General features: G+C 45.6%; 2 protein-coding genes and 1 long non-coding RNA gene across 5 annotated transcripts in view; 2 read left to right on the top strand and 1 right to left on the bottom strand.

Moving 5' to 3' along the window:
• Positions 1 to 369: 369 nt before the first annotated feature.
• Positions 370 to 2,740, top strand: LOC134192216 (uncharacterized). Its single transcript, XM_062660961.1, has 2 exons — positions 370 to 556; positions 618 to 2,740. The coding sequence occupies exons 1-2, from the start codon at positions 370 to 372 to the stop codon at positions 2,738 to 2,740; spliced, it is 2,310 nt and encodes a 769-aa protein (XP_062516945.1).
• Positions 2,741 to 2,886: 146 nt separating this feature from the next.
• Positions 2,887 to 3,335, bottom strand: LOC134196737 (uncharacterized). Its single transcript, XR_009972565.1, has 3 exons — positions 3,263 to 3,335; positions 3,053 to 3,204; positions 2,887 to 2,986 (listed from the first exon to the last, which is right to left on the bottom strand). It is a non-coding gene; the product is annotated as an uncharacterized LOC134196737 (long non-coding RNA).
• A 54-nt stretch (positions 3,336 to 3,389) lies between these two features.
• The window catches only part of LOC134185668 (uncharacterized), a 13,369-nt gene continuing 6,114 nt past the window's right edge, over positions 3,390 to 10,644 (top strand). For all 3 annotated transcript variants that reach the window (XM_062653513.1, XM_062653530.1, XM_062653522.1), the window contains exons 1-3: positions 3,390 to 3,581; positions 3,640 to 3,770; positions 3,831 to 3,928. In XM_062653513.1, the coding sequence (XP_062509497.1) occupies positions 3,641 to 3,770; positions 3,831 to 3,928 (228 nt within the window). In that variant the 5' untranslated portion in view covers positions 3,390 to 3,581; position 3,640. The remainder of the gene's footprint in view (positions 3,582 to 3,639; positions 3,771 to 3,830; positions 3,929 to 10,644) is intronic.

Here is a 10,644-nt window from a genome sequence, read left to right as displayed (position 1 = left end):
AAAATCAAGTTTTACGCAAGTTTTGCGTTGAGAAATGTGCTTGATAGAGTGTGGAGTTGGATTGAACCAGCAGCCAAGACTATTACTCTGTATAGCAAACAAAGAATCAGGCCAAGGTACATCAAGTGATGTAAGCTCATGAGCTCACCGCCTTCCATGAACAGGGATGTCGTTGCTATGGAGATGGGGCCACATGTGGCCCCAGCCAACAAAAATGTGGCCCCAGGAGCAAAGCAACTGCTAATAATTAATATTTCTAATTATACAGTACTTTGAATTTTGTAAGTTATTAAACCATAGTTTTGTGCAGTACAGTACCCCTTCCACGTGCTTCAAGTAGCGTGCGTTATTACATTGCGTAACACGGAAATGGCCTCCAGGGAATCCTGGGATCTCCGCTTTTTCTTCCGTTCTACGGCTCCTGCACCTTCCGAAGTTTCGCCTACCCACCATCCTGAAGTTCCCCAACCTTCTTCTCTCTCCGAGTGTCCCGGAGACGCCCCTGAGACGCCGGACGTCACTGGAACGGCAGAGAGTGCCGTTGAACATCGTACAGGTAATTTGTCGTTTCTATTATAGTATCCCACAAACTACAGTACAAACATCTTGTTATTCAGATATCGATTTCAGTGACGGTGGCCCTGGAGAACATGATGATATGGCCACGTCTTCAGCAGAAATATCTGAAATTGAATTTGGCAAAACGACAGCAGGTACCAGAAACAGTAGCAGCCTTGGGAAGATTAGAAAATTGAAACGTGCATTACGAACATTTCACAAAGAGGAGTGGGAAGATAAATACCTGGTGACGGTAGAGCACTCAGAGAGTGCAGGCCGTGAAACTCCAATCTGCATTCTGTGCGAACAAACATTTCAGGATATGAAGGTGTACTCCTTTCAGCGTCACCTTGACAGGAAGCATAAAACGCAAATGGCTGCAATGCGGAAGTGGTCTGCTGAGCAGAGAAAACGCATTGTCGAGAATTTCCACCAGAAACGGGAATTTCAAAGAAAAAGAATGGAAAAAGCAACAACTCCAGAGAAGCTTCAGCGTCTTGCTCCACTGAAACTTGCTTACACTCTTGCGAAACACAACATTCCTTTGTCAAAGTCCTCATGCATTGTCGAGTTTTCCCGAGCTGCCGATCCAACATCAAAGGTGCTTGAAAAAATGGCTGCAGGAAGAACAACAATTACTAACGGGGTAATCGATATACGCGAGAAAGTACTGATTTCAGAAACAAAAAGTACGATCTGTGCTTCTCCTTTCTGGTCAGTAGTTATTGACGAGTCACTTGACGTTACAACTAAGGAACAGATGATAGTGTATGCTCGATGCATTGACCTTCAAACATGCGAAGTGGCTACCAATTTCTTGTGCCTTCATCGTCTGTCTGGCCACCCGGATGCCGAAAATATCGCTTCGTCGCTTCTTGATGTGCTAGGCGAATCAGGATTCAATTTGCCTCTTGATCGTCTTGTCTGTCTATCAACGGATGGGGCCTCAGTTTTACGATCCCCGATTAACGGCGTTATTGCCAAGCTAAGAGAACGTCTAGACAATCCGTTGCTGCTTTCACAGCACTGTTGCACTCATCGACTTGTACTCTGTGCTAAAGATGCTAGAAAAGAACTGCCAAAGTTTGTTGAAAAAACAATTGAATCAATCATGAACTACTTTCAAGGAAGTGCCGTACGAAGAGACAAGTTTGGAGAGCATCGAGTCAAATCATTGGAAGATTTGACTGATCCCGAGGGAGCGTACATGACGCTAGTTACGTACCATAAGGTTCGCTGGTTGTCATTAAGCGACTGCGTGCAACGACTTTGGGATTTGCTTCAGCCACTTGTAACTTTCTTCGAAGAAGAAACAGGCGACCAGCGAAATCAACCCAAAGTCAGAAAGTTAGCTGCGGATCTTCACGAGCAAATTTCAAAGCCGGAGTTCCATCTATATTTGAGCTTTCTGGAGAAACCTCTTCGCGATTTGGCTGCTGTGAATCGCCATCTTCAAACACGAAATCAAACACTTTACACAACGTGCTGTGGAATTCTCGCTCTACAACGTACATTGAGCTACTACGTGAAGTCCAACGATGCTGACGGCCAAGAGAAAGAGAGGTCTGTGAGAGAAGCAGTGTCACTTGCTGGAGGAGAAGGTTTCCGCAAACTGCTGAAGGAAACAGAAGACAACGCATTGCTAAATACGCGTGAAATTCAGGCAGCTTTAAAGTCTATGCACAATTTTCTTCTGCAGACAGTGGAAAGCATCTCAAGGCGCTTTTCAGAACTGGATTTCTTTGTACAAAAATGTCAGATGCTGGATCCGGTAAATAGACGACGAGTTCAGGCGAAAGATCTTCAGGCAATTGCAGTAAAATTCAAGCATTCTGCGATCGACGAAGAGCTAGTGTCACGTCAGGCAGTGACCTATTCATTTGACGAAAGTTTGGACTTACTCTATACAGAACAGTGTGGGATGTCAGCAGTGAAGTTTTTCATCAGTCTTCTTCACAACGAGAACTACTGTGAAATAGGCAAGTTGGCCCTTCTCCTGTATTCCTTAGCGCCGGATAGCGTTGAAGCTGAACGTGGATGTAGCTTGATGAATATAACAAAGAATTGTTCTCGCAATAGGCTTGGTCAACGTACGATAAACGCGATTATGGCGATAGCTTCAGACAGTAGAGGAATGGACACATTTCCTTTTGATAAGGTGCTGAATAATAATGTCCTTTAGTGATGCTTATTGTTGAAATAGAAAACTGATTACATTGCCATTGATATTAATTTGAATTGTCTTTAATATTGATATTAACAGTGGCACCGAAAACGCTATTGGGGCCACATTTTTGGCACCGGGCAAAAATTGGACCGGCATCCCTGATGAAGGGTTCAATAGGCTAGACGAATTTTTGCTGACTCTAGTTCGACAAGATACACAGTTCCACAGTTCCAGAACGCTAGATGGGGGAAACAAGTAGTCCTATTCAGCCACACAGTGCGTCACATTCGGCACCTCGAATGAATTCCCCTACCACAAAATCTTCACCTGATAAAACTTCCATCGCTAGGCAATGAGTCGTCTGTCCTTCCACTCCACGTGTATCTGTTCAGAGTGTGAATTAGGAGGCTTCAACTTGAACAGCAGTCTCTCACCCTCGAGAAGCCGTACGTACTCAAGAAATGGCTTCCTACGCGTCTCTACGCAGGCATACTCTCTCACAAGATGCACGAAATGGTAAGTAGTGAACTTACTTACAAAGCCTAGTCAACGGCAAGATGATCTACGGTTCAGAAGCAGACCCGGAAACGTGGACATTGTGTACAGCGAGATCGGCGAAAGGTGCGCGTTACCTTCGAGGTTGCGCATGCTCTAGAAGCTCCGCCCCCAAATATCGTCTGTATTTGCTACTTTGCACAGCGCTCAGCGTTCATAACTCTGAGCTACAATTGTCGGGAGATTGCTTTAGATTCACGGGGAGATTTCATTGATTCGCTTGCTTGTTAGAGGGCGTGGCTTCTTACAACGAAGCCGTAAAGCGCGCAAGTTCGACAACCAGTGATTGTTTCGGCTCCAGGTTGAATCATTTAGGCAATTCGTAGCTACTGGTTATTATTTAAGGCATTTCTGTTTAGTATGAGCGAAGAACGCTTACGGAAGCTATCTGACGTCCTGCTTGCTCTCTCAAAAGAATCAGTTGCTTCAAAGCTGACTGATTCACTCCTAGAGCTAGCAAAAGTACTACAGGAACAACCAGAGCTTGATGGTTGATTTTTGCTGGCAGTGCGTATGGGTTGTTTAGTACTCTGTGTATGTATGTTTGTAGACGCTTGTCGTAATCTTCTTCATCGCTATGCTCCTCGAGTTGAAAGATTAGTAAAGAAGGCCATGGATGAACATCAGTCAGACCGTGATATGCAAGAGGTATAGTTTCACTTTGTCAACTTACTCAGGTTATTAATAGATGATTACATCATAAGTCCAGACTGTAATTAATTGTGTGTGTGCGTGCGTGTGTGCGTGTGTGTGTGTGTGTCTGTCTGTCTGTCTGTCTGTCTGTCTGTCTATCTATCGCATAATTTCCTTAAGCAAGAAACTAACACACTTTTGCTTCTCTCGACTCAGGTATAAATGAGTACCTGGTCATTGACTAGGGTCCTAAGCGGCCATTGGCTGTGACGTGACATCAGCCACTGGAGTCCTAGTGAGACTTCAGGTGCTCACACCACAGTTGGCTTCACCAGTCGGTGCTTCTGCGAGTGCCTGGATCGCCTCCAGGAGTTTGCTAGCGCAGGCCCAGAGTTCCCTGAGTAGCGCACAGGGCCCAGCTTAACAGCCAGGGCGTGACCTCTGAGAGGCAGCTCCTGACATTTAGGATTTAGGTGTGTGTGTGTGTGTGTGTGTGTGTGTGTGTGTGTGTGTGTGTGTGTGTATGTGTGTGTGTGTGTGTGTGTGTGTGTGTGTGTGTGTGTGTGTGTGTGTGTGTGTGTGTGTGTGTGTGTGTGTGTGTGTGTGTGTGTGTCCATCCATGTCCATGTGTGCAGGGGTTTCCCCAGGAATTAACAACAGCGTGGCATTTTATAATATTAATTAGCCATTGAGACCTTATCTTAAACAGAAGAAGTAACTTTAATTAATGAATGATTGTCAGACTTATTGGTGTAGCCACTGACATAAATGTCATGATAGCGTGGTAGGAACACATGCCACATGGATAGTCACTAGGTCAAGGTGATATGCATTACTGTCTTTTATCATCAACACAACTGTTAGATCATATAGACTACAGGTCATGTTAGCTGACATTTAACTGAACTTGTACAGTTTACTATGTGAAATTTTATATTGTTATTCCAGTTGAGTGGTTACACTCTGTAAATCGATCTGTTAGGATACACTAAACAAGAATGATCTAAAGACCTCACACACAGTAAACAGTTACCTCAAATGAGGGTTGACAATGAAAAGCTACTTGACTACACAACAGGTAATTATCTGCCCAAATCTACTTGACAGCAGACAAGCACCTAGTTATCTACAGGATTATGTGTACAAGGTTGCATTGAGGAAATGCCAATTACAAAGCTGTGGGTGTGGTGAGCTGGGACTAATGTCAGGTCAACGCGCAACAGACTTGTAACCCTGTAGATAATTGGATGCTGCTCTGCCATCAAGTAATTGCACTTTGGGCAGATAAAATTACGTGCTAACTTTTGGCATTCCTTATCAACCATCATTTGAGATACAGTCATCATATCATTTGAAATACAGTCATCACCATAGCGCCATCACCATGGTGCGGCGCATCGCCTCGGTGCCACGCTATAGGGAAACCCCTGTGTGTGTGCATGTGTGTGTGTGTGTGTGTGTGTGTGTGTGTGTGTGTGTGTGTGTGTGTGTGTGTGTGTGTGTGTGTGTGTGTGTGTGCGTGCACGTGCACATGTGTGTGTGTGTGTGTGTGTGCACACGTGTGTGTGTGTGTTTAGCTTTTCATATGCATCAGTTTATTAGTACTACTTTCTAGAACTAATAATTGGCAACTTGTGTTGGATCAGTGGTTTGCTGCCACACCTACTAAAATTGAGGGACTCATGGGCACACTCATGGCACCTTTATAACTCTGAATAGATCTCAGCTTGGATCCTGTTAAATATAGTCAATTAGATACCGTATTCCTTGAATAATTCCCCCATTTGGTAAATTTCTTCTCGAATAATTCCTCACCTACAGAGCAGTGCTCTCTAAAATAATTTTCCTTGCATAATTCCCCTGTTCTAATAATTCTAACCTACTGATACGGGTCTCATGTTGATACATGTTAACATACATAGGTGTCAAATTCCACTAAGGTGTGTTATTTTTACATCATTGCAATGGGTGTGGCAGATATATGAAGCCACAGGACTGTTTTTCTTTGGGTCTTTGGAAGAAGCGATAGAAAACTCATAATTTGAAGACTCCACTCGCTGCTATTGATTTAGTCACCTAGAGCTGTCATAAAACAAGATTCAATATCTTCGAATTAATTTCTCTTCTTGATTAATTCCCCGTATTGCATGGTACGTGTACCAGAAAAATAATTCCGTAGGGAATTTTGTGGGCCCATGGTAAGTAGCAACGTGCGTCAAACAAGCAGTAACTTAATAAGTTGTTTTGTTTCATTGATTAAGAAAGTGTTTTACCTGCAGTGAGGTCAGTGTGCACTACCCAACTAAAGATCAAACAGTGAAACAATAAACTGTCTTTCTGGTACTACATTGTAAACGCTTTTAGTTGTGCCTAAATTAGTAAACAACATGTCAACTGATTAGTGCAGTGAACAAGACATTTCTGTAATTTGGTAACTTCTTGTGTCGTGCTCAACCAGACCAGTCTGGTTTGTAAAGTCTATTACAAGTACTGGAAGCAAACCCTGCTTCAGACGTACTTAGACTATCACGACTGTCTAGAAAGAAGACATGACTTTACGAAGGATCCGAGTAGATCCCAGAAGCACTGTTTTCTGTAAGTGCTGCAGGTTGTGATGACCTGGAATAATGTCCAGCCGTTGTGCAATACCTGCGTGCACTTATAATTAATAGCGGCAGAACTTTTGTAGAGAAATTTGTTGACAGGTGCATTTTACAGCTACAGTTTGTTTAAATTGCTGGACATTCTGGCTTCAGTTTCAAATTTGCCTAAATCTGATTTTGAGTAACACAATTAAGACAAGGCTGACAGAAGCAATTCATATCTATAAAACATAAACAACAACTTTACCTCTGACCCTTTTATTAGCTACGAGCGTAAAAGAAGGACGCCACAGTGAGTGGTGGACTGCTCTCCGAGAAGCCTACTCTAAACGGGCTGAATGGACTTCCGGTCTGTCTGTCGGTATGTATGTTTGTATGTTTATATGTATGTTTGTATGTTTATACCGTACTGATGCGATTAATACTCCACCCCTATGGTTGGCTAGCATCAAAGGTATACTAGGGATGGGACTTTACTCAAAACCTGACACTTGGAGGTGTTAATTGGCGGAAGTAATGAACTTAATCAATTGACAAGTAATTAACCACCTGACATGTGTCTCACGCAACCGACAAATAATTTGTCGGCGACAAAATCCGAGAATGTCATCTTGATAATGCTCCGGAATGGCTTGAGACTCATTCGTTTTGCACCGTAGTCCTACGTTAAAGCTTGCTTCCACCTGACAAGCCATCCATTGCTTGCTTTAAATCCTACAATGTTTAGTTCTGCAGCAACTCGCTTTGCTTCGTCTATCAGGGCGACGTTAGAAACTGCCAGGCCAAAGTTTCGCCTCTCTTGCAAAAAGTCAAACACCCGGTCATCAAGCTGTACACTTAATTGTTCACGTCCGTCGTACATCTTTCTTGCTTTCTTTCCTTTCGGAGTTGCTTCGTGTCGCTTTAGCTCCTCATACTTTGCATTCCAGTCCCGCACACACTTCCTGTCAAAGCTAAATTGGTTGGCGGTTTTTGACACCACCTAGCCATTGCCTTAATGCCATTCAACAACGTTGATCTTGTATTCAACAGTGAAGCTACGATATCTCTTGGGCATAACTGCCTAGAACATGTTACCAAATGCGTAGGCAATTAAAGAAGCTAGTCTATATAGAAAGCACCAATTAGCACCAATTAAAGAACAAAAAGGTGTGAAAATCTTAGGACCTGGACCAAAGGTGGGGATGGGACTTTACTCGAGGCCTGGGGTATTAATCGCGTCAGTACGGTATGTACGTTTGTATGTTTATATGTATGTTTGTATGTTTATATGTATGTTTGTAAGCGTGCTTGGGGAGTTTTTAGCCAATCATCAGTCCTTTTGGGATGCGAAAAATAGGTGAAGCAATAATCCCGTGCATAATGACAGAAAAGCCGATGTCATATCCATAGCAACAAAATTAGGTGAAACCGTTGTCAAACTGAGGAGCGCAGAGTAAAATTTAGGTAATAGTTGTACGTGTCTGTGATTGTCTTACAGAAGAATCATAAAACAAACAAATTCATTGTTCTTTAACAAGTTAAGCAAAGGTCCCATGGGACCATGCAACGTTTACGCATGACCAACATGTCATCCACAATGTTCAGGAGAATAATATGTTTAGCTGTAAGTGGGACTGATGAACGATCGACGTTGTCTTGCAAGAAAGATTGGTATGGAACGCTGACTCTGCATGCAATGACTACTTTAGGATCGATCTCGAATTAATTAACGGAACGGAAGATAATAGCAATGGCTCAACGAAAGCATGATAATCATGTCCACCACAATAGTTAACTTCAAGTTCTCTTCTTTTTGCTCTGTCTATCTTTATCTATACTACTAGAATTGGCGGTGTGTGTGTGTGTGTGTGTGTGTGTGTGTGTGTGTGTGTGTGTGTGTGTGTGTGTGTGTGTGTGTGTAAGTTTGATAGCTGGCTAGACCGGATCGCACACGAGGCTAAAATTTGGGGTACGGGCGTAACTCGGCATGGGTAAGAATATACGCAGGGTGGCGTCGGCTTCCAGCTTCAGTCGGGTCCCCTTTTGGAGTACATCGTAGAACGACATAATGCTGTTCGTCGTTCAGAAAGGAAACTGAATGTCCCTGATAGATGCAATTTGAGGGAAGTTCCGTTACTTGAACTCAATCTCATAGGGTAGCTTTGTTTTCTCATAACTAAGAGTGCAATGCTCTCTTTCAGTATCCATTGTTTGTTCACATGCCATTGTTATGTCACAATGCTATGGCTATCCAGCAGTCCCATCAGACTGCGTTACCTGAGCAAGCTGTAGTTGATTTTTTATCTTAATTAAACATCAAACTACATCCAGAGCAAAAAGATAAGAGTTCCGAAAAGAAATATTGTGCAGTGCGTAATTACGTAAGTAGGTTGGAAACGTGCTGAGTATATTCTAAAATATCCCAGGAGGACCCGCCTCTACTCATGCGCATTGGATTACCGGCAACGTGAAAACAACAAGATATTTTTGTGTAGGATATCTAGAGCTGGGTATTTAGAAATACGCCTACCTTCAGTTTTTCTGAGTACGCTTGCCTAATATCTGCCACATTTGATACGCCTGTTTCCTGCAAGGACAGCAACGTCTTCGAAGTGATAACATCCAATGAGACTGTTGAAATGGCTCCAAGAAGACTCACTGAAGAGACGTGTGACTGCATTTGCACTGAATCCAACCTACACGTTTCCTGCACAGAGCTCTACGCTCTGAGTTTGAAAACATCGAAAACGGAGAGCAAACAGTGTGCTAAATCATGCATGCCTGCATGTCAAGCTACTGCGTGTATCCTATGGGTGAGTAAGAAACTGGACATGACTTTCAAGTTTCTGTTGCCCAGATATGTATCTCTAAACGGAAAAGCCGTTGCAAATTTCTCGGAATGGGACACTCAGTTAAGTTTTCATTTGTCTTCAACGGGATATTAACTAATTAGCACATTCCAGTTTATTCAACAGACGCCCACACCAGTCATTTGAACTGAATCCACACAGGGAGTGTGTCGATTTCTACCAAAAATTGCACTTGACGTGTCTACACACGCTCAAACTGAGTCTTCCATCATAACACTACAGTACTTTGCCTGTAGGAAGGACGGGTCATGTGTCTAGTTGAAGAATATAGCTTCATCAAAATACAGATCTCCCCTTCACCCCTCCTCCTCTCTCTCCCCTCTCTCCCCTCCTCCCCCCTCTCTCCCCTCCTCCCCACCTCCCCTCCTCCTCTCTCTCCCCTCTCTCCCCTCCTCCCCCTCTCTCCCCTCCTCCCCCTCTCTCCCCTCCTCCCCCTCCTCCCCACCTCCCCCTCTCCCCTCCTCCCCTCTCCCCTCCTCCCCCTCTCCCCTCCTCCCCCTCCTCCCCCTTCTCCCCTCTCTCCCCCCTCTCTCTCCCTCCCCTCTCCCCTCATCCCTCCTCCCCCTCCATCCCTCCTCCCCTCCCTTCCTCCTCCCATCCCTTCCTCCTCCCATCCCTTCCTCCTCCCATCCCTTCCTCCTCCCCTCCCTTCCTCCTCCCCTCCCTTCTCCTCCCTCCCTTCCTCCTCCCCTCCCTTCCTCCCTCCCTTCCTCCCCTCCCTTCCTCCCCTCCCTTCCTCCCCTCCCTTCCTCCTCCCTCCCTCCCTCCCTCTCTCCCCTCCCTCTCTCCCCTCCCTCTCTCCCTCTCTCCCCCTCCCTCTCTCCCTCCCTCCCTCCCTCCCTCCCTCCCTCCTCTCTCCTCCCTCCCTCCCTCCTCTCTCCCTCCCTCTCTCCCTCTCTCCCTCCCCTCCCTCCCTCCCTCCCTCCCCTCCCTCCCTCCCTCCCTCCCCTCCCTCCCTCCCTCCCTCCCTCCCTCCCCTCCCTCCCTCCTCTCCCTCCCCTCCCCTCCCTCCCTCCCCTCCCTCCCCTCCCTTCCCCTCCCTCCCCTCACTCCCCTCCCTCCCTCCCCCTCCCCTCCCTCCCCTCCCTCCCCTCACTCCCCTCCCCTCTCTCCCCTTCCCTCCCTCTCTCCCTCCCTCCCTCTCTCCCTCCCTCCCCTCCCTCCCCTCACTCCCCTCCCCTCTCTCCCTTCCCTCCCTCTCTCCCTCCCTCCCTCTCTCCCTCCCTCCCTCCCTCCCTCTCTCCCTCCCTCCCTCCCTCTCTCCCTCCCTCCCTCT

The sequence above is a fragment of the Corticium candelabrum genome, chromosome 1 (genome assembly GCF_963422355.1).
Source record: "Corticium candelabrum chromosome 1, ooCorCand1.1, whole genome shotgun sequence".
Lineage (NCBI taxonomy): Eukaryota > Metazoa > Porifera > Homoscleromorpha > Homosclerophorida > Plakinidae > Corticium > Corticium candelabrum.
Note: the sequence above shows the minus strand (reverse complement) of the source record. Positions and strands in the feature narration are given on the sequence as shown.